This window comes from Diadema antillarum, unplaced genomic scaffold (assembly GCF_040938485.1).
Source record: "Diadema antillarum isolate AM-2024a unplaced genomic scaffold, OU_Dant_1.0 seq00000998_RagTag, whole genome shotgun sequence".
Classification (NCBI taxonomy): domain Eukaryota; kingdom Metazoa; phylum Echinodermata; class Echinoidea; order Diadematoida; family Diadematidae; genus Diadema; species Diadema antillarum.
Window position 1 is genome coordinate 1,909,415 of NW_027271836.1, and position 24,373 is coordinate 1,933,787.

Sequence of the window (24,373 nt, forward strand, 5' to 3'; positions counted from 1 at the left end):
CTGCGTTTCAGTGTCATCGATCGCCAACCATCATGACCTAGTCAGAACAAAAAAAAAAACAACAACAACAAAAGAATCTATCTGTGTGCAGGCTACATTGTAGTGCCACTAATGACCAACTGTCTTGATTGGAAAAATGATCCCTTTTGATCAATAACCTTTCAAACTGACAGCTATGTAGCCATGTGGTCCAACAGATTGTCCCTAATGGCATCGCATTCAGGAAGAGAATGTTATATTGCTTCCCCCCTCCCAATATCCACTCAGGCATTTACAATTCATGAATGTTGTGTTAAATGTCACCATTGGCATCGTGCCATTTAAGCTGAGGCGAGAGATACTGCATATTTATTTGCAGTTCTGTCTGACAAAATGGTCTGCCGACATGGGATGGAGCAGGAATGAAAACTATTTGATATTGTGCATGAACATTGAATTTTTGTTATTCTTTATAGGTGATGCCTCCAGTTTATTTGAGTATTGTTATCATGCCATGAAATTGTAAGTGAGGAGAATAAAAAAATGTCATGACAGATACCATATTCCTGAATTAAATCCCCAGTCATCTCTTAACACTTACCCTCATCCCGTAGATGACCGAAGTCGGGGAGTCAATTCTAATGTACTGTATGTCGTCCAATGCGCTCAGTCCTATCCATTCTGGGTCTTTTTACTCCGCGTTAAATCACTTTGAGGGATTCAAAACTTACAATAACCCACTACACGGGCTACAAGAACAGATAAACGCCATTTCAAAGTTTTTGTTTTAGTTGAGTAAGGTCATTGTCAAGTAGAGACAAATTTAATAATTTCAGTGATACTCTATTCATTACATAAAAATATCTGTGAAGATATCAAAATTATCAAGTTCAAGTTCAAGTTCAAGTTCATTTATTTTCATTTCCAACAAACAAAATAATTGGAAGTACAATGAAACATTCGCATAAACAGTTGTCAGAAAATCAGTACCACAATGCGATCAACAGAAATAACATTGTAACACAGATACAGGTAAATTTCCAACATAGATACAAAAAATAACTCGTGTCGCTGTGGTAAATGCATACACAATATTGCTGGAAATGGAGGGGACTGCTAAAAAGCAGAGCTTGTAGAGTGCAGTCCCCTCGTATAAAAACACACACACACACACACACATAGTAACAAAAACAACAAAACAACAATTTCCCTAAGCGGAAAAAAGAAAAAAAAGACAGACAAATACACACATACATGCACACATACCAATGCACATTGACAGACACAAGGCGGCTCTCTTGTAAGGAAAGATAGATGAGAGGATAGAGATATAGTGAGGAAGGTAGTAAGTCCCGAAGTGGGCAAGGGGGGGGGGGGGGGGGGGGGGCAGAGAGAGAGAGAGAGAGAAGGAAACGATGGGTCATAACCAGGGCACTAGAGGCACAGAAGTACGGGCTCACTGATAAACAAAGTGTGTATAGTGACACTACCGAGCAACAACAGTTTTGAAAATCACATATATATATATATATATATATATATATAAAGAATGAATCATTATGCTGCATACGACATTTTTAAATATTTCTTTAACTTTAAAGAAAATGTATGAAAACTTAAAGCTTCTTTGATGTTATTATCAAGAGAATTCCAGAATTTTGGTCCAGAAAAGGAGAATAAGGATTTAGCAAAAACCGTCCTAGTCAAAGGCAAATGATATTCATGGGATTGACGGGTTGGATATGCATGAACAGTTTCATTCTTTAAAAACATGGAATCAAACACCAGGGGGAGAGAATTGTTGGTGAGTTTGTACATGAATTGTCCTAATTGCAAACGATAAAGATCATAAATTTTCAGAATATTATTTTCGTGAAATAAATTATTAGTATGACTTCTCCACGATTCGTGACAAATGATACGAAGAGCTTTTTTCTGTAATAATAATATTCTTTCTGTATAAGTAGAAAAAGTGTTTCCCCATGCGAGTATCCCGTAGTTTAAATAAGGTAGTATCAAAGTAGAATATAACATAAAAAGTACATTTTTGGGAAGATAAAATTTGACTTTGTTTATAATACCTATATTCCTTGAAATAACACGACATACAGAATCAATATGCAAACCCCAGGTAAGTTTATTGTCCAGGATCAAACCTAAAAATTTGATGGAAGAGACTTCTTCTATGACCGTGTCTTCCAGAAGAACATTTCTCGGTAAATTTTCCAGCGAATTACTGAACAACATACATTTAGTTTTTTGCAAATTTATTGACAGTTTGTTCGCTCTTAACCAATGAAGTAACTTCATTAATTCACTATTTAAAGTATCAATTAATCGATCGGGATCAGAATCAGATAAAAACACATTAGTATCATCTGCAAATAATAAGAAAGAGAGGATGTTTGAAGAATTTGACATATCATTGACATAAAGAATAAATAAAAGGGGACCTAGTAAACTTCCCTGAGGAACACCACAGTCAACATTTTGCGTAGTCGATGCGTGACCATTGATAAATACAAATTGTTTTCGATTAGTAAGGTAACTCGTGAACCACTCCAAGGCCTTTCCCCTGATACCATAATGTGATAATTTGTGAAGCAGTATGTTGTGGTCTATGGTATCAAAGGCCTTGGAGAGGTCCAGGAAGACTCCAATAGTATGATGAAATGTATCTATCGCTTTTGAAACCCTGTCAAGGAAAGTAAGGATTGCATGAGATGTGCAATGCTTTTGCCGAAATCCGAACTGATAATCAGAAATTATTTTATGAGTGTCCAAGAACTTCAAGAGTCTGGTGTAAACAACCCTTTCTAACATTTTCGAAACGGAGGTTAGCAGGGATATTGGTCTATAATTGGAGACATCTTCCCTTTCCCCTTTTTTTATGGACAGGAATTATTTTCGAGACTTTCATAGCCTCAGGGACAACACCGTTACTTATAGACAAATTAAATACATGTACAAGTGGATCAACGATATAATCAATAATATTTTTTAAAAGGACATTATCAATGCCGTCATAACCAGAGCTTTTTTTATTTTTTAAATTCTGAACTATATCTAATAATTCATTTCTGTGCAAAGGCATGAAAAACAATGAGCTAGGATTCGGGCCTTCTAAATAATCTTGAAAATTCAGATGAGTATGTGGAATATTTTGGGCAAGATTACTTCCTATTTGGGTAATTCCATGAAGTTGGGGCAGTGTCCATGTAGCATCGTGATATTTGAAAAATACATTTCAGCATAACTCAATATTAATGATGCTATACATTTATTGTTTGTAGGCTTTACATTTGCATTGAGGCCACACATTTTCCTGGAAATTTTGTGCCATTCAGACTCAATTTTGATGAAGTTATTAAACAATATGTAACGGTGTCCTGTAGCATCGGGACGTGTCCATGTAGCATCGTGATATTTTAAAATTTGGTCCTAAGAGACAAATTATGGCAATTAGCTTGACCAAAATTTGATGCAATATGCATATTTACTAGATTAGTCAGATAGCTAAATATCTCAAATTTCCTGTACACAGTTTTAATTTTAAAAGAAAATTACAAAATGTATCACGATGCTACGCGGTGTCCTTTTTTGTTACATTTGGTGGACACCGCGTAGCATAGTGACACATTGTGTAAATTTTCTTGTAAAAGTAAAACTGTGGAAAGGAAAGTTAAGATATTTAGCTATCTGACTAATCTAGTAATTATGCATATTATATCAAATTTTGGTCAAGCTAATTGCATTAATTTGTCTTTTAGGACCAGATTTTAACTATCACGATGCTACATGGACACGTCACGATGCTACAGGACACCGTTACATTTTTTTAAGATAACTTCATCAAAATTGAGTCTGAATGGCACAAAATTTCCAGGAAAATGTATGGTCTCAATACAAATGTAAAGCCTATAAACAATATATGTATAGCATAATTAGTATTGAGTTATGCTGAAATGTAACACTTTGTGCCCCAACTTCACGGAATTACCCATTTGTGAAAAATACTGATTAAAGATATCAACTATTGAAGAAACATCATCAACAAATAAATCACCATATTTGATTGATGTAATACGGGGTTTGTGCTTATTTTTGTTGATAGCCATATTGATAACTTTCCAAGTATTTTGAATATCATGTTTAAACAAACTTATCTGATTAGTAAAATATTTCCGTTTCTCATAACGTAATATTTGTGTGAGGACGTTTTTATATGAAGTGTATCTATCATGAGATTGCTGAGTACGTTTAATTTTGTCAGCATAATACAAATTATTCTTTCGATTGATTGATCGCAGTAAAGACTTAGATATCCATGGAAGTCTAGGGGATCTCTTATAATTTCTAGATTTCTTTTTAACAACAGGAACATTCTTATCCATAAGCGATATTAAAGTACTCATGAACGAATTATAAGCCTCATTTGTATCTTCGGTATTATATACAGAAGACCAATCCACATTACCGAGGTCGTTTTGCAATCTCTCTATATTTCCAGGTGTAACTTTCCGGAAAGTTGACACCGGGTCATTCATGGTAATGTCTTTCTGAAGGGGTATGTGAGTGAAAATAGGGTAATGGTCTGATAAATCTGAGAGAACAATACCAGAGACCGGTAAGGGGTTAATGTTACAAAATATATTATCAATAAGAGTTGCCGAGTGATTGGTTACTCGAGTTGGTTTGGTTATAAGGGGTAAAAAAGATGTGGACATCATGATATCAAGAAAAGATTGAGCAGTATTCATTGCTTGGAACTTAGATAAATCTATATTGAAATCTCCCATAATATAACAGTCTTTATTATAAAATACTGAATTATGGAATAAAATTTGCAAATAATCCAAAAAGTCTTGGGTGTTAGAATTAGGAGGTCTATACATCATGAATACAAGTATGTTTTTGGCATGGGCGACCTTGATTTCAACACATAATGACTCGATGACTCCGTTCATGCACATTAAATCTTTGTGCATAACATAATCAAGGTTTTGTTTGATGTATAAACCGACACCTCCGCCCATTCTATCGCGTCTACTATTTTCTATGAAATCATAGCCTGGAAGAGAATATGCGGAAGCAGAATCCTGAGTAATCCATGTTTCACTAAGACCTATTATAGAAAAAGATATATCATGAGTATTGTCCAGAAAACAACAAAAATTATCAAAATTCTTATTCAAACTCCTAATGTTCAAATGCAATAATGAGAAACAATCAGTAAGTCCGGTTAAGGATTTGAACTGATTCATAGTATGATACTTTGAACTTACATATTGTTCATGATTATCCTCATTAAATTCTACATCTGTTTAAAAAAAATCGAAGTCATAAACAGCAGGATACTCATTATTGGATTCATTAATTGTATATGACACAGGGTCTTGATGAAACATATCAAAAAATTCGTCGTCATTTAGTAAACTGAAAGCGAAGTTTTCAATTCGCATCATCTAAAATATATAAGATGAATGACAAGACCGAACTCGAGTTTCAGCGAGAACCATGCAGAGTGCGTTCGAGGGCACGAGGCGATGACCCAAAGAACAGAAGAAAAGGGATAACGGAAGAATGCGAGCATCGCTGCGGAAAGAATGAAGTCGGAATGGTAGAAGGGGGAGAGGGTAGTAGGAGAAGAATACAAGGTGAAAGGGTTACAAGAGAGCATATTACCGACAATAAACAAGGACAGCACAAAGACAAGAAAATAATACAGCCTATTATACATAATTCTATAGCTCTTATTCATGAGTAGTGAACAACATGCAAGAAAGAGAGCCCTTCCCACCCCATCAAAGTTTGCCGAACCCAAACTATAAATTTCAATAAAAATCAAATTATTTGTCAACTCTGAATCAAAACCAGAATTTTCCTAACAAAGGAGAAGGAACGAAGATTAAACCGATCCTCGAAAAAATAAACAAACACAGAAGTCAAACATCCATTACATTATGATATACTAATACTCTGAAAATACATCATCTTAACATTTCATTTCAACCAAATTATCCATATAATTTATCATTATACCTATAGTTCATCACAGAATCAGATTAACGCTACTCCACCAGGTGGAGAGCCTGAAATTAGAATCGAAGCTAAATGACACCTCATGACCCACCCATTTTTACTTAAATACATAAAAAACTCTGTGTATACTTGTGTCATTACTTATTTTTCTTAAACCGACAACATCACGCCACCAAGCTGAGGGATGACACGGGAGTTAGAAATTGCAGAAGAGGAAAAAGAAAAGGAGAAGAGAGAAACGAATGACACAGCAGCCCTAGTGACAGAAAGTGACGCCATTAACCACGGACATGACATGATATGAGACAGGGTCTGCAGTTTGGTTACCCTATTTACAAAAGAAAAATGGAGAATAAAGCCAAATTCGTGGCGTGTCATGGCATCTAATATAAAAGAATTAGAGTCAATGCAATTCAAATTCAATTTGTTTAGAGAAGAGAGGGAAAATAAGTACTACCCGGAATAAAGACATGTCACCATTCCAATTGAACACGTTATTACATAACGCAATACTGCTTCTGTTCATTCTCCAAGATTGGTATTACAATATACGTGCCATAGTTGTGCACTAAATTTACAGTTCAATGAACTGATAGCCAATGTCACGCCACCTATTCAGAGGATAGCAAAGAAAAAAATCCTATCTCATGTCACAAGACTGGTAATTGTTACGCGGTGTAACACGGTGCGAAAGATTGTCAGCTATTTCTTCATGAAAAGCAGAGAGGTGGAACGATAGAAAGAAAGTACGAACATAGCACGCTATATATTGTGAGTATCGTCTTAAAAAGGGCAACGAAATGAACAAACATAGAGGTATTTGGGTTATTATGCATGACACATATCACACATATGTGTGAATTATTTTCTTTGTTTTCTTGGGAGCTTCTACCCCAAATACCTCAAGTTGATAAAAATGGATATTTCGCTTTTTGCGTCTAAACTCTCCATGTAATACGGTAACAAGAACACCCTTCTAAATTGTGATCACACTTCATGATTTACATTGTTACATTTACAGGCTGGATTACGTCAAAGAGAAAGTGTGCCTCAAAAGAGAAAAAAAGTGGTAAAACAAGAAGAAAAAAATCAATAAATATTGAATGAAATACCACAGATTATTAGTTACGACTGCAGAAATGTCAATCATGTGGTAAATGTCTCTCTGCAAGAGAATTCAGTCGTATGGCCCCAGAGATCTACAACATCTTGTGTCATGATGCTTATTGACATTCAAATGCTTACTGTGTAGTGGATTTGTGATGCTGTCGTGCCTAAGAAACTTTGCAGTGATAGACTGTACATTATGTTGCTCTATTTTTTTTTTCATTCACAACTGCTCTTGTTTTGGAATTTTGTAAACACTGGCAAAAAAGAACTACCCTCCATGCCATACATGGACTACCAGGTACAGTTCGACCTCGATTATCCGGCCTCCTTTTATCCGGAAATCTCTATTATCCGGACGTGTTCACGCAGTGAAGGACTTTTTTTTTTTCATCCAAAAATTGAGAAAAAACAGTGACTTAAACATCTTTTCATGGATCTATTTCACTATTAAATTTCATAAGATGTGCATGGTAGGTTTCTCAGTATATAATGAGGTAAAACATGTATAATTTTCACATAAAGATATACTTTATTTTTGTAAAGAAGGGACTACAATTTTGCGCAGGCTACAATGTAGCATAGATTACACCACCGTTGCGGGGTGCGCTACCTGCCTAGCTGCCAGTGCACTGGGACGGCAGCTTGGATGGCAGCTATAAACATTAACATTGTGTCTCCCATATCCGGCCAGTTTGCTTATCCAGATGAGCGCCGGTCCCGACATGGCCGGATAATCGAGGTTGAACTGTACCTCGAATGCTTTTAAAGTATAAGATGTACAATTGTAATGTCATTGTAAAAGAAATACTATGTGAGGCAAGAACATGATTTGAATGAGATATATATATAATATATATATTAATTTTTTGTTTTTTCAAGATTGAATTTGAGGAAGTGATGCTGTGGTGGTAACAATTGTTCGTCTTTTTTCAATGTACAGTGCTTCTAATCATTAGCAAACAATGAGTATGTAATAACTATGTAATTGCTTATGAAGACTGATAGATGAATGTTTTGACAAGCACAGATGCATACATTTTAAAGGGAATACTTTTGTCTACATATGAAGATAATTATAGCAAGTAAAAGCCTTGCAGGTATCATATTTCAAAAGACCAGATTAAAAGCTGTTACTGAAGATGTCATGATGCGTTTTATTTTAAAAAAAATATGTGCAGAATTTCATGAAATCTTCTTGAGCATTGCTTTCAGAATTAATATTCTAGGATCTAAAAAAATCTCCAATAAAGATATATTACTCTGACGTGCATAAACCTGAATGAAACTGATTTGATCTGCCACTATGAAGGTAGTGTAGTGGATATGAAATGCAAATTCAGGGACCCCTCTTAAGCCTGTCCACATAGTCATGAACTCCGCAGTAAACATCTTTTTGTATATTTTCCCCCATAATTGTAGATAATCTAATAGGGTGATGTCATCCACGTCTGTTTAGTACGGTGTGAGGCAGCTTTTGCCTGTTGCAGCCGAGGAAGATTCGCGAGCTGACGATATTGATTTTCATGATTTGCATAAATCTCGAGTGCGTTCAAGCCACTCGAGAGGAGCAAACACGACAGGCGCTTCCATAAGTGTCATCCCTTCCCACATTCATTTCCATTTAGATCACATTCATCAAAGACGCAAGGTCCCTTCCTCCTTCACATTATCAAAGACTAGCTTCAACTTCTCAGGCAGTGCATCAAAATGTCACATGTACATACTATCATTGCGCATATTTTTTCTTTCTAACTTTTTTTTTTTTTGCCCTTACAGTATACATTTGTGGTACCTGCAGCATTTTGCTGCGCATCCTAGAGTATGCTTTGATAGTTAATGGACATGAACACAGACGGCTTTTTGCACCCTGGCAATTCGTATTTATTGGAAAAGTCCATACGTCACATCATTAGAGAGTGTGCCATTGCGTGTAATGGACATAATTACTGTGCCCATGGTTAGATTCCGTCTTGTCTGTGGGGATATGTAAGTGTGTATGTGTGTGTGTTTGTGTGTGTATGAAGGTGCATATATATGCATGTTTATGTGTGCTCATATATGCAAGTGGTGGATCTGGTGGTTTTTTAGTGATTTGAGTATATCCTTGAAACATGTTACACGCTTTAAAAGAACAATACACATAGAAGTAATTATAAAGATCATTTGCTTGCATAATTTGCTAGCATGATAATGTCTAAGGGTGGGATTTCACGGAGCACGCGAACGATTTGCGAATGACGCGAATGGCAAAATCCAGCGTTCGCATTTTAGTCTGCAAAAGATCGCCAAACAAACGTGAGGGTTCGGAAGCGTCGTCAATTGTTCGCGAATGTCGTTTTTACTTCGGCGATAATTTCAAAAAAGTTTGAAATTTTTTGCGAACCTTTTCCGCACACTTAGTCGGGATTTGCTCGTGAATTGTTCTCGAAAGTGTCTTTAAAGCTTCGTCATATGCGCAAGACCTTCGCAAGACACGCGCGATGTTCGCAAAATGTTCGTGAAACCCCAAACAGACTCCGAAACTTCGGAGAATGTCTCGCGTATGTTACGCGAAATCTGCGAAGTTTTTCCGATCATTTTACGACGTAATCGCGAACTGTTCGCGTACCTTTTGAGACATTCTCGCGAACGTTTAGCGCACGTTTGAGGGATGTATGCCCTGTACGTTTTCTACAAATAAAAATCGTAGTATACATCTAAACATCAAACAATTAAATATTAACAACTATAGTAACGAAAGAAATTAAAGACTAGCAAAGAGAAAGAATATTTGATATACAAAAAAAAATCGCAGAATACACTTAAAATCAATGTAAATTTCATTTGAACTATAGAGATTATGTGTTGGAGGAACTGCAAAAAAAAAAAGGAACAAATGCTTTACTAGTGGAGATACGTCCTAGTAGTAGAGCAGATAAGCCGAAGAATTGTGCAAAATTTGACTAAAGCATGAAACTTTCACCATTGTTAGTACATGCTATAAGATTAATTTTAAGATCGGGAGGTAAGTCTGAATTGACCTCTGATGACCTCTAGAGGTCAATGACCTCAAAATCTAAGAAAATTGATATTTTGCGTCATTGGTTAATGATAAACACAGTAATGATGTACTAAAACTTAATATTTGTCACAGTGAAATTGTCTTTATGTTCCACAGAGCCCTGACAGGTTTCTACCTTTGACCTCTGATGACCTCCAGAGGTCAATGACCTCAAAATGTCAGAAAATTGATATTTTGCATCATTGGTTAATGATAAAACACAGTAATGATGTACTAAAACTTAATTTTTGTCACAGTGAAATTGTCTTTATATTACACAGAGCCCTGACAGGTTTCTGTCTTTGACCTCTGATGACCTTCAGAGGTCAATGACCTCAAAATGTCAGAAAATTGATATTTTAATGTGTCACTCATAACTGAAACACGATAATTATGTACTAAAAACTAATTTTTGTAAGAGGAATTGCTTCAATGTTCCACTGAGCCTTTCGAGTCAGATTTCTACCTTTGACCTCTGATGACCTCAGATGACCTATGATGAGGCCAATGACCTCAAAATGTCAGAACATTGATATTTGGTGCAATTGGTTGATGACAAACATGATTTAGATGTTATATGCATTTGTATTACAATTGAATTGTTTTCCTATTCCACAGAGGAAGAGAAATTACTCACGTGTCTCTACCTTTGACCTCTGAGGAAGGTGACATGTCAATGACCTCAAAATATCAGAATATTGATATTCTATGTATAGTCAATGGTCAACTTTGTAATACCCGATGTACAATCATTTATGCTATAATAGAAGAATCTTGTCATTCCATGGAACATTGGTCATTAGCCTGTGCATTATATCCAACTTTGTCCTCTCAGGACAATGAGAGGTCACTGAGGTCACATGTGTAGGCTTACCTGTATTGATGTTTGGCTTCATTGGTGTAATCGTAAATGCTTAATCACGTACAAATCACGCATTGATGTTTTGATCAAAGTATGTATGCATATTCCACAGAGCATTGGTTTATAGTAACAGGTCTCTGGAATGTGAGAGGTCAATTACTTCAGAAATAAAGCTTAAGTTTCTTGAGTGATGGCAGTGACCTCAAATACAACTGTTATGTTTGGGTTAGTTATGTAGACTAGCAAATATAGGCAAATATGGCCATTATCTCGACACTCGAGGAAAACAAGGCCCACGAGACTGATATACAGAGTGTTTAATCTATTCAGTGTCAGTCTCATAGATCTTTTCCCCCATTTGTCGGACTCATTATGGGACTGGTTTGCCTAAGTGTCAAGCTCATGGGCAATATTTGCATAGTTTCCAGCTGGTGGGCCTGTATTGGCCAGTGTAAAGCTGGTGGGTTGTTACAGTATGACTGCGATGAATGACTCATGGTCCTGGAGTATACAGTCCACAGCTGCGACATCATGGACCATCTTGAAAACTTCGACATACTGTGAGGCCCAACATGCATTCCACATTAAGCAATCCTGTGTATTGCAACTAGCTATTGCCATCCGAGACCTACCCAGGGAATAGATAAGCATTCATGGCAAACCATGGAGAAAGCGGATTGTGCAAAATATTTTGGAGTTCCAATAGGAGGCTCAGCTGGAATCAAATCGCCACAGCAGCTTAAAAAGGTTATACTTCAACCAAAGACTCTCTCCAGACGAAGATACGAGTATCATAAAGTTCAGGTGTTTTGCTACTCCATACCGCTCAGGACTGTCCTGGAATATGCATGCATCATCTGGGATCCAGTCACCCAGGTGAAACATCATGAAGTTTGGAATGATCCAGAGAAGATATGCACTCTTTAGCTGCAATGACCATCATATGCAAAACAAGCAGTGTTACAGCCACACTTGAAAAACAAAACAAAGCAAAACAAAACAAAACTACAATGGCAATCCCTGTAAGAAAGTACAGCTCAGGCAAATTCAGCGATGATGTTCTGCATCAAGAACCCCACAATATCCACTCCGCAGGAAGCTGTGGCTCTATTGCTGCATTCTTCAAAAAGGGCAAATGACCAATGTCAGGCATCATTTGCAAGAACACAAAGTAGGCCTACTCCCAAAAAAGGTGGCGGCTACTCTCGGCCACTGTCTCTTGTATCTCTTTGAAACACTTCAGGAGAGAGATACTCAATATTCAGCTCTGTTTAAATATTAAAGATACATATGTCTCTCTTTTTGTTTTTGCATTTGTTTGTTGTTTTTTGCTTCATATAGCTCTTTGGATACCTTCTTTAACCAATTAAGAAAAGGCTCCATGGCCGAATATTACAAGATTGCACAGTATAATGAAGAAGAAGAAGAAGAAAAAGGAGAATAGGAAACGAGATCTGCTGTCAATGATGCAGAGCCAATACCAATCAGTTCCATGGCAGATCTTAGTCGGCACTGCAAAGGTTTGGATGTCTCTCTCTGTTGACAAAGGATATTCTAAAGCTCCAAGTAAGTCCATGGGGTGGTTTACATTGTCTGGGCATAGAGGGTTGGGTTGGGTATATGAGGATATGATGCTTTGTTATAACAATTAGGTCTGAGATATCTATTTTTTATGTTTGTTTTGACCATCCCGCATGGATCTCCAACGAAAAGGAATGATAATGTGTTAGACCCAGCCGCCACCGTGTTTTTTCAATAGATTTTGATATTGCAGTGTAGTTGAGAAAAAAGTAACCGCTCATTGTCCTAGATGGAAGTCAAAATTGAACTGTGTGTGGAATACTCTGCATACAATTTTGGACACACACACACACATGCACAAAATGCATTTTTTTAAATATAATTATTATTTCATAAGCAGCTGGCCATTACAAACCAATGAGACCAGACATCAATATTCTTACATTTTGATGCATATCTTTCAATATCCTCCAGAGGTCAGAGGATCATCGCTAATGTTCATGTGAAATGAGTGCACACCTTTTGAATTGCTCACTTTTATTGCTATAGAAATACACAATATGTGCATCATGTCAATCATTAAATATTGTATCAGTTTCATTTTCAGTCTTGGATTATTTTTTCTATGTACAAATAAAATCGTGGCAAAGTAAACAACTTTCACATCAAAATATAAACGAGAATACTAAAAAAGAAATAGATGTAATAACGTGCAAGGCAAATACCAGGCCTACATCATCTTAAGGTATACAGGTGAAGGAAATCACCTTATTGATAAACAATTTACTTGACTGGAATAGCGACCACTGAACAATATTGTTTCTTAAAACTCTCTCTTCTTTTCAACAAGTGGAATAAAACACATGCACATACCGGGGCATCAGTTTGGAGGAGGGGTGGGGTGGTGGCAGGGATAGTTGACCCCCACCCCATTAAATTCTGAGATGTGGACTATGTTTTGTTGTTGTTAGTTTTTGTTGTTGTTTTTTGTTTTTTGCTTTTTAGACAGAAAACTGCCCAAGTTTTTCACTTTAAGTGTGCATCGGATTGTTAAAATTTAATTCTGAAATGCAAAATCTCCCTTCTGTGAGAGGGGATATCTCCTTTTGATAGACTCCTTCCCCCTGCTTGGTTCCTTCCACAGATATAACATACTTTGGGGAATGATAATTTCCCTTATTCTGTGAAAAATGTTTTTAAGAGATATTTTTATTTGAATTCCAAAGATGAAAAGCCTTTCCTATATATGCACGATTGTTCATTTTGGAGGGCAAGAGGCATTTGCCCCGCCTCCCGAGAAAATATGGGAGGGGGAATGGTGGGGACATAAAACTTTGCCTCCAAGTATTTCCTGAGATTGAGATTTTTTTTCTTCACTTTTTTGACAGAAAATGAACTGTCACCGAACATTTCAGCTATAGTATGCACCAGATTAAAAGGCAGAATCTCCTTTGCATACCCCCTCCCCCACACTATCTTTCGTTATGTCCCCTTCCATATACGCTCAGTGCTTTTGTCCCATTTTTGTTCTATATCATCACAAAGTATGTACTAGATCTTTAATTTCAGTTCCGACATATTAAAGAAAATCCCTCTTGTTGGAGGGGGTAGTGTATCTTTCAATTAACAATCCCTCCTCGGTTTCTACCCTTAGATTTGGTACACTCCTTTTACTGATAATTTCCCAAATATTCCATCATAAATGTGTATACTAGATTTTTTTTTTACATTTCTATTCTTACTGCAAAGGCTCCCTCGCATGGGAAGGATTGGGGGACAGCCCCTTTCATACCCTCCTCTCGCTGTATCAACCTCTCCTCCATGCATTGATTATGGCTACACATTTGGGTATGGACTTTTTTTTTTCAAAATGGTAGTTCAACCAAGAGTGGCACAAGATCATCGAATTGCAAACAAAAGAATGCAAAAGCTCCATAATGTGGGAGGGGGATACCTCCACCCACATCCTTCTGTCGATTGGTCTTCCTCCATAGATGGCTGACTTACTACACCTTTTTGATACAAATTTCGAGGTATTCCTTCAAAACTGCCTGTGTGCCAGGTCGTTGAATCTCATTTCTCAAAATACAAGAGCTCTGTCGAATGGGAGTGGAATACCCTACCCTCGCCAATGCTGCGCTTGCTGGGTTCCCATCCATATAGACTTGGTACACCTTGGTGATCCATAATTTTCCAAATATTCCCCAAAACGTATGCTTCAGATTCTTAAATAAAAAAAACTTCGTCTTTGGGAGGAGGGTAGGTGAGATGCGCCCACACCCCATCAACTTCCGTATATGTGATGACGCACACATTAAACAAGAGCTACACTGAATCGCTGATTTCAGGTCTAAACCTGCAAAAATCCAATCCCCCACCCACATCCTCCCCCTCCCCCTCCGCTTCATTCCTTTGCACCATGAACTTATGCTTTTACATATTCTCCAAGTCCCCCCCCCCCCACGTGAAAACAGATCGACACCCCTTGCTCTGTGCACATACCCGACTTAGATAATTACCTGAAAAGTTCTGCGGAATGAGTAGCCACTTTTTTGGTAACAGAAATGCATGGTTTGTAAGCCCTACATTATAAACAATTATTAACTATTAACTATCGCAATATCAATATTAACATCCTCACATTTCATTCGAGGTATTTGACCTTGTGTGATTTTCATAGGTGAACGGTAATGGCTCGTTAATAAACAGGGCCTACGAGTGCTCTCTAAAACATCATCATGTTTACCATTGATGATGCCAAACTATTCTGATACTTTGAGGTCATTGACCTCTCGAGATCATCAGAGGTCAAAGGCAGAAACTCGTCTGTGTGCCTTGGAATATGAAGACGATGTCATAGTACACAGATATGCTTGTTTTGTACATCTTTACCATGTTTGACCTTTCACCAATGATGTCATACTTCAATATTCTGATATTCTGAGGTCATTGACCTCTCAAGGTCATCAGAGGTCAAAGGTAGAAACCTGTCTGCTCTTTAGAATATGAAGACAATTTCATTGTAAGACAAATATGCTTGTTTTGTACATCTTAACAATGCTTACCATTAACCAATGACATCACAGATCAATATAATATTTTGAGGTCATTGACCTCCAAAGGTCATCAGAGGTCAAAGGTTAAAACCTGTCAATGCTCTGTGGAATCAGAAAATGGTTTCCCTGAAGTATAGATGCATGTTTAGTGAATCATAACCACATATATCATTCACAAATGTCTAAAAACATCGATATTTTGATATTTAAAGTTCATTGACCTCTGGAGGTCATCAGAGGTCAAAGGTAAAAACCTGTCAGTGCTCTGTTGAATCTGGAAATGATTTCTCTGTGGTATAAATGCATGTTTAGTGCAACATAACCACATATATCATTTGCAAATGTCTAAAAACATCGATTTTCTGATATCTAAAGTACATTGACCTCTGGAGGTCATCAGAGGTCAAATCAGACTTACCTCCCGATCTTAAAATAAATCTTATGGTATGTACTAACACTGGTGAAAGTTTCATGCTTTAGTCAAATTTTGCACAATTCACGTGATTTTGAGGGCTTATCTGCTCTACTATAGGGGGAAAAAATGTAGGCAAACACATGCGATAGAGAAATGAGAGAAAAAGAAAGGAGAAATACAGGGGAAAAAAATCAACTCAAGAAAGCTTTTTGAGTTGATTTTTTTCTTGCTTCCACCTCTCCTTGCTATTTTCTCCCATGATTATTGAAAATGTTTCGTTGTTCGCATTTCCGTCGCGTGTTCTTCGTGTACGTAACATGCTGTACTTTAGCAATGATACACACGACAATCGCACATACGTCGTGGGAACTTCGCACAAATTGCGCGAGAATAGTTTTCGGCTTCATTGTCGGAAAACATTCGGAGAAAAACTTTTCCGAATGTTGGATTTTGTCATTCGCGTCCTTCGCAAATCGTTCGCGTGCTCCGTGAAATCCCACCCTTAGGGGTATAGCCATTGCTGTTTATCGATTTTATTTCAACTGCTATCACCGAAACTCTCAAATGCTAGATACCACCATCAGAAGATTTTAATCCAATAAATGACTTAAACAGTAAATAGTGAGTTCTTGATTAAATGCATAATAGCATGACTATAATCTTTATTCTTACTTTTAAATCTCTGGAGATGTATGTGAACGTGATATGTAAAGTTTAATGAAGGTTGTATTATCATACACGTAACAAACATGGCAAGTCTTTGTGAAAATGCATAGAAAATATAGATCCTTTGGCACCAGACTAATTCCCTGAATTAGAAAAGTATAGTGAATCCTTCAGTGTTAAATGAGTTTAATGATAAAATAAACCAACAGTAACATAAATCACCAATTTATTCATCCAGTATCAATTCTTATATTTTCATCAACCCTGAAATATGTTTTCATGGTAATTATTGTGTATTTGTATGTGGTATCCTCATTTTGACTTTGCAGAAATTTGTCATACTCATCGTGTACCTTTGGACCAAGCTGTAAGAGATATATTGAAAACACGATCCTGTATGGATAGAAAAGACACTGTTGATGATAGTCATATAATGTAAAGGGCTACAAATAAATGACTTCTTTTGTCTTGTTCTCTCCAGGTCCATACAATAATGCTGCACCGGCCGGGACCGGCAGTAGCGGTACCTACGTCAGCGGGACCGTTCCTGCGTCCCAGGCGGCGCCGGGGTCACGACCTCTTGCGACCTCTGGCACGGCCCCGTCCAGTGCCACCACCACCACCACCACTGGCCTAGGGGCACCTACCCCGGGCCAGACCACGACCGTCCCGCTCTCCGAGCAACCGCTAAGCAACGCCTGGATGCAGGCGCTGGCGGCCGCCAACACCGTCAACAGCATGAAGCGCAACGCTTACGGCAAGAAGAAGCAGCACATCGGGGTGCCCTCGCGGCCCCCGCGCTCGCTTTTCTGTCTGACGCTGGACAATCCTGTCAGGAGGATGTGCATCAGCATCGTGGAGTGGAAATATCCTTTTTATCAATCTGAAAAGTCTGATAATTTTTAGCCAATGTTTGCATGAGTCTGAAACAGGCAATCTCTCTATTTTCCAACTGGAATGTGATGTTTGTCTTCAAAATATGTTTTAAACTCTGCATGACTAGATTCCGGATTGGCAGAGGTTGGCAGCCCTGATCTTTTCTTTCACAGTCAATTTTATACTTGATCCAGCTAAAAGGCATGATGTATTTTAAGATTGATTTTTTAGTCACATGTTGCCAGTGGGAAAACAAAATATGATTTTTCATCCTTTGCGGTAGTCCTTTGCCTCCATTTTGTTTTAATGCCGGAAAATATCAAGTCTATGAAACAGTAACTGTGAAGACTACTGACATGTAAGGAATTATACTAGTGAAAACAGTTTGAATGTGTGCTTCTGCAACATTTAACAAATAACTCTGCATTGATGGATTATAGCTGTTCTAACTGAAATCAAGTGTGTTGATGGGGATTTATAGGAGAATGTGCCAGTTTTGGGATCTATAAACTGCATCTTGGTTTGTTAATTAAGAAACAAACAAGCATTTTCATAACTTATACATTTGTAGCTGTTATGAGTATATTTCAGTAATGAGACTTAGTTTGCGCATAGAATACCAAAGTGATGATGTCATAGTCTTTTGTTATAGCTTGGGTTGGAACCAGGTGCAAGCATGGTCAGCAACAATAAAGGTGAGGTTGTTTAGAACTAGTATCCATGGCAATGAATGGTACTGACATGACATTTTGGTATGTATTGCTATGACTGGTAAGCCATGGGTAAGCCTTCTGGTTGGCAGGAACAACTTTTTTTTTTTTTTCCAAATGTGTACATTGAATTTGAATCTATGTTTATAGGTATTTTGGACAGTATGATATGAAGGGGTCTTGAATTAAGGTCTATAGTCTGTTCATAGATGATCAGAATTGCAAGCGAAATGAGTGCATTAATGTATCATAACCAAGTAAACAGCTAGCTGTATAAAAAGAAGCATTAGATGCTACCAACCAAACAAATCAGATGAAATAGTGACTGGCTATTGGTCAATTCCACGGAAAGGTTGCATTTTATGATAATCAAACTATTGAGTATAGATGATTAATGAAGCTTAATTAGATGATCTGGTATTGTTTACTCAAGGCAGCCTTTCACAACGGATATTTTGATACCTCATTTGTGAACATCGGTGAACGTGGAGTGGAGTTATGTCCGAAAAACCTTCATTTTTCATGAAAATTGCCAATTTTTGCAGAATTTATGTATCATTTCTGATACACTATTATGACCATAATACAGCTTGTGTAATTCTCAGATGGCTTATTTTCTGAATGTTCTTTGGTCATAGATTGGTTTTATGATGTTCTAGATCTTGTTCCGGCATCAGTAAATATTATTCTCTCAATCTCAAAATGTGGTAGTTGATAGCGTCCCATAAGTCACGTTTTTGTGTCCCATCAGTCACACTGGTTTTCCCTATCCTGCTACTGTACCAATGAGTAGATATTCATACCACTTGGCTCAGGGTAAGCACCAACCCTTTGCTACATTCAGGAAAGAAAATATCTTTCCAGAGTCTCTGTGTGTAAGAATATTTCAGAACTTACTTTCCCACGTGAAAAACGGTGGTCCTCAGATGTCCCATAAGTCACGACAGCAATTTTTTGTTGCTGTACGTAATGCAATGATACTTTTCAAACTAAATATGGTGTTTTCATAAACTGTGATATGATGGATCTAACCATGAACTGAGAAAAATGCATTTGATGCAACTATTTTCTCAAAATACTGGTTTGAAATTGCCAAAAATTGTCACTTTGTCCCATAAGTCACAATGGAATTGACCTATTGCATATTACACACAGGAGGAACCATACCACTGAAGATTTTACCAAATTATTTTTATTTCATGTATGTGCTGTATAGAGTATTTTTATCCCACTCAAGGCTAGCCAATATGTTTAGAAGCCCATATGACAGAAATTCAGACATAGTTTATATGACAATATCCATTAATGATAGGCAGTACTTCCACAGAAATTGAGTTCAGTGTCAAACTGAATTGATATTAGGAAGTGTGGTTGTGTTTATAATAAACGTGCTTACTAATTCATTCCCATGCCTATGTACAATGGTGGAAAATATGCCTCCAATTATGGAAAACCTTTCCACTGCCGGTGTATTTTCTTTTCATGCCCTTAATCTGAGCGCTTGTATTGAGGTGTGCTATTGACAGGCTGTTATAGAAACATATGGTGTAAATCATGTTAACTATGTGACTTTCACAAATTCACAAATTCAAAATGTGCACATTTTACCTGGCATGTTGCCAACTAAGATAACCATTAGGCAAGAATTCATATAAAGAGTGTCAGAAATGAGCACCTCCCTCCTTTCACCCTATGACCCCTGGGCTGTACACTCTATCCACCTGTCTCAAACAAGCAGTGAGTTAATTGCAGACTCATAAATGAGATTTTCATGCCTTTGGCATCAAAAAGTTTTAATGGATAGGAGTCCAAAAAGCTTCATTTACCAATATTTTCACTGAAAACAGGCTGCACTGAATTTAATTTTCCCAGGGGACACCGTGTCGTTGACTGGATTCTATTCTTGGACGTATACTGCAGGTTTACAACATTGCACCCTATTGATTAAAAATCTCCCGAGACTAGAGCAAGATGGGTGCTCTGCACCTGCTACGGCACTGCACCAACAGAACCAGTGTACTATTGATTAGGGGCCTGTTTGCACTGCGGTCACGCACCATTCAGCATAAATCTCTTGCACTGGGTAATGTGCATTGTGGGTTGGTAGTTGCCTCAAATTGCTGTCAAGGCAACAGAAATTATGTGTTTATAATACATTATGCATACATGCATTTATGCATATTACATGTGTATGAACATTGAAAGATGCACATATGGTTCTTTGATGTTTCAGCAGAGTTATTGCAAATCTTATTGATCTTCATATAATTCACAAGAAGTGGTAAAGTACTTAGCCAGTGCTTTCATTTTTTTTTCTTGCCATGCCCACAAGCACAACTGTACAGCTCACCAATGATGCTATTTTGCTGTAAACTCTCATGTGAAATATCTGGAATGAGTACTAATCGTAGTTTCATCGTTTCATTGAATGGGTATTGGTTATTTTACACAAGCCCTCTGCAAGAGTGCTGGTATGATTGTGTCAACACTCGAGTATTTACTCAGTGCATACAGCTGTAATTAAATCATGTTTACATGAACTACTGGAGGAAATTGGTACTACCTCAAAACCATGTGTAGGTGCTTGCATTAACGCTCACCAGAATCAACTGACTGTAAAGAGATATTTAACTCCATATGCACTCCACAGATACAAACATAATCCACAGATACAAACATAATAATGTAAATAGTGCAACAATACCAAAAATAAAAAATAAAATTTAGAGATAGTGATTTCCGCTTCACTATGTACTGTATACGCTATATATTTCACGGGGGTTTTATTTTCGCGAATTTTGCGAGTCGGGAGCTATTCGCGAAATTAACAACACGCGAAAATATCACCTTCCAAAATGAATCCCTTGCCTTGATGATACGAACATTTCAGTACTAGTATACCATGTCACGGCTTACCGAACAGACTATACTGGCTAAGCTTGTTTACGCACGTCCACGTCTACTTACGATACTGTAGAGAGCCAATCCATTATCGCAAGGGGACCACTCGTCACAAATCTAGCGCGATGGACTTAACCACTTCAAAAATGTTGAATTCTAACTTACTAGTTCGCAGAGTTTGGCAAGTCTTTTTCATGCAGTGTATAACTAGTATCATTCTTATTTGCTAGTAAGTTGAAAATTAACACTTTCTTTGCCACTTCATATTTCCTCTGGTCCCCCAATCGCTAATTTAACCACTTGCGAAAATGTGTGACAGCGGCAATTCGCGAAAATTTATGTACGCGAAAATTATAGCGTATACAGTAATTAAAAAACAGGAACTGTCTTATTAATGAAGGCTAGGTACATGTAAAAATCCCCCCACAAAAATATTGAATTTGGTATTTGAAAATTTGATGAGTACATACAGTTGTACATGTAGTAACAAAGGAACAAACTTCCACGCAGTGAATAAATCTAGTCAAATATTGATAAGGAATCACAGATTTGTGAAGGATGAGTTATCATCCTAGACTCATTACTACTTTTAACATTCATCTCTTATCCCTGTCACCCATAGTGCTACCAGCTGTGACAAGTACACTGTATACGCTGTTATTTTCGCATACAGATATTTTCGCTAATGAGGAGGTCACGGACATTTTCGTGAGATGTTGTTTAAATTGTGAATTGCCACGGAGGCCTTCATAAGGGCACTACTGCCTTAGCGTATGGTGAAATATTCGTGTGTTGTTAAATTCGCAGTCCATCTGTGATTCACAAAATTCGCGAAAAAATGTTAAACCCTCACCAAAATAACAGCTTTTAATACAGTAGTCGCCAGTATGTGACCTAACCTCCTGTGGGTAGTTGATCATTGCAGATTTTATGCAGTCATAGTTTTGTTGTTGCTGTTTTTTCACATTTGTCGTCGGCTTTTTATTTGATATCAAAACCACATCCATGGTCCAAAGAAAATTCTCTGCTAATTCTCTGCTATTGGTACCGAAGACTGTTTGTTCCAGTATTTTTGGACTGATTCTTGGTGGTCGCCATGACGTCTCCATCGGTTGACAAGCAGGGCATGCAATGGGACATTTCTATCAGTGTGAGTCAGTCACTGACTGCCTGTTGAAATACTCTAACCCAGTTGGAGTCCAACAGTGATGAAATGTGCTACTGAATGTCTGACAAACATTGGTTATTAAATGTACAGAATACAGTGTATGTGGCATTCTGTCACCGATCACTGCAAATGTTGAGCCAACGTTTTGGCAAAGTGTCCACAAACAATGATTTGTCGGTTTTCTTTACTTGGCCATGCATACAACGACTGATAGCTAGTTATGGTGATTTTTATGGAAATTACTGAGTCATGTTTATGTTGACAGTGATTATTGTCTTCATGTTTCGTTTGTTATTGCTTTTTTTGTCAGTAAAAGTCATAGACCTGTCATAGTTTCCTGTGTAACTAGGATTGATGCAAAGTCAGCGCTTCACAGAGTATCATATAGCAATGTCACAGTCATAATCTATACACAATTGCAGTGGCAGATTGTGTACATGCATTCATCCTGTTCATGAGAGGAATATATACACACTTGTCTTGATGTACGACGTTGATCAATGCATTCATTTTCTCTGCGTTAGGACAAAGAAAAGTGTTCTTGAAGGATGCAGCATCGCCGTGCTGACAATGCCCCATGATATTTACCCTACCTGTGCCTGTCGTCTGCCCGCCTTGATGAGTATGCAAGTAGTGCCTGGAAGGCTGTCTAGCCCGAATCATGAAAATTGCAAGGGAGGTTGCCATGGTGACTGCACAGATGAGCGAAGCACAAGAGAGTAGCAGAGAGACATGCAGTTTATTCACCGGGCTGTGTGTGGTCTGTTGTGTGCTCCTTTCAAGATTTTTCCCATACCACAGCTAATCGCCATAATCGTTGTGTGTCCTTAATCATTTGAGACTGCTAAAACCATGATGAATGTTACCTGTGTCTGGTGCATATTTTGTGCAATGTCTGTATTTGCTCTGATAGGAGGAGATGCGGGGCATGAAATATGCACCTGTTTCAAATTACTCCATGATAATAGACTTCAAATTAGAAGCAATCTAGCCAAAGAAATCAATTATTTTTATTTCGATTGTTAATATGGCAAGTGTATTCTTAAATATGGCAAGGATTGCTCAACCTATTTTAGCAGATACACAATATTGTACACTTTAATGCACAATTGATATATCAAAGTGCTACTTAGCATCCTAGACCCAATTAATAGTTTAAAAAAAAAAACCTCATACAAAATTAAAACATTGAGGGAGGTGCAAAAGAAGAGGTAACTTATATCCATCTTCTAGAGAAGCGAGTTACAATGATGTAGCAGACAACGAAAATGAAAGGAAACATACTCACTATAGTATGGTCACTCTGTGCACTACATTTAATACATGTATGCATTTACACAATGCATAGTTAGCAGTTGTAATAATCTAATAACCCAGCGAGCTAGAACGGCACACATGTAGTCAATCTGTGACACAGAGAGCCATAGGGCAGACAGACTTATGCCTGGCATTTGATGGCATTCCAGAGAGTAGGATTTCCTCAGCAGCAGACTGAGGGCTGAAAAGCCATGTACCCTTCTCGCTCTCTCTCCGAGCCCCCCCCCCCCCACCCCTCCCTATTTCTCCCTTCCCCCATCCACCTTCCCTGCCCCTTTTTTTCAAGGGAAAGCCTGAGGTAAAGCGAGAAATACACTTGAGAGGAGTGTTTGTTCTGTGTATACACTGGAATTTTAATCAAGTTTAATACACTCTATTAGTGTGGTGTACCTATTGTTTATCATTGTCTGGGAAGGTAATGCCGGCTGTCCCCGTCTGAGGATGTACCCAAATACTTTGCTGGGGATTTATCATGACGAATGATAATTTTAGTCAAGAGGGGAGAAAAAGACAAAAACATTTTTTTCTGAAGGGAAGTGCAGGAAAAAATTCAAATAACAGCATGATGATTAATTATTGCGCACACTACAAAAATGTGGCAAAAGGTACCATTAAAGCAGTGATAAATTAGATATTTTATAAGTATGTTCATGTCCCTGTCATTAAACATTCATTGCAGTGAGGTATGATTGCAACGTTCTTGTGACGTA

At 37.6% G+C, this 24,373-nt stretch overlaps 1 protein-coding gene across 1 annotated transcript in view; it reads left to right on the forward strand.

The window, feature by feature from the left end:
• Positions 1 to 17,268: 17,268 nt before the first annotated feature.
• LOC139742343 (voltage-dependent L-type calcium channel subunit alpha-1D-like) overlaps positions 17,269 to 24,373 on the forward strand; it is a 213,355-nt gene continuing 206,250 nt past the window's right edge. Inside the window, exon 1 of the mRNA XM_071652922.1 lies at positions 17,269 to 17,557. Coding sequence (XP_071509023.1) covers positions 17,394 to 17,557 — 164 coding nt within the window. The 5' untranslated portion in view covers positions 17,269 to 17,393. The remainder of the gene's footprint in view (positions 17,558 to 24,373) is intronic.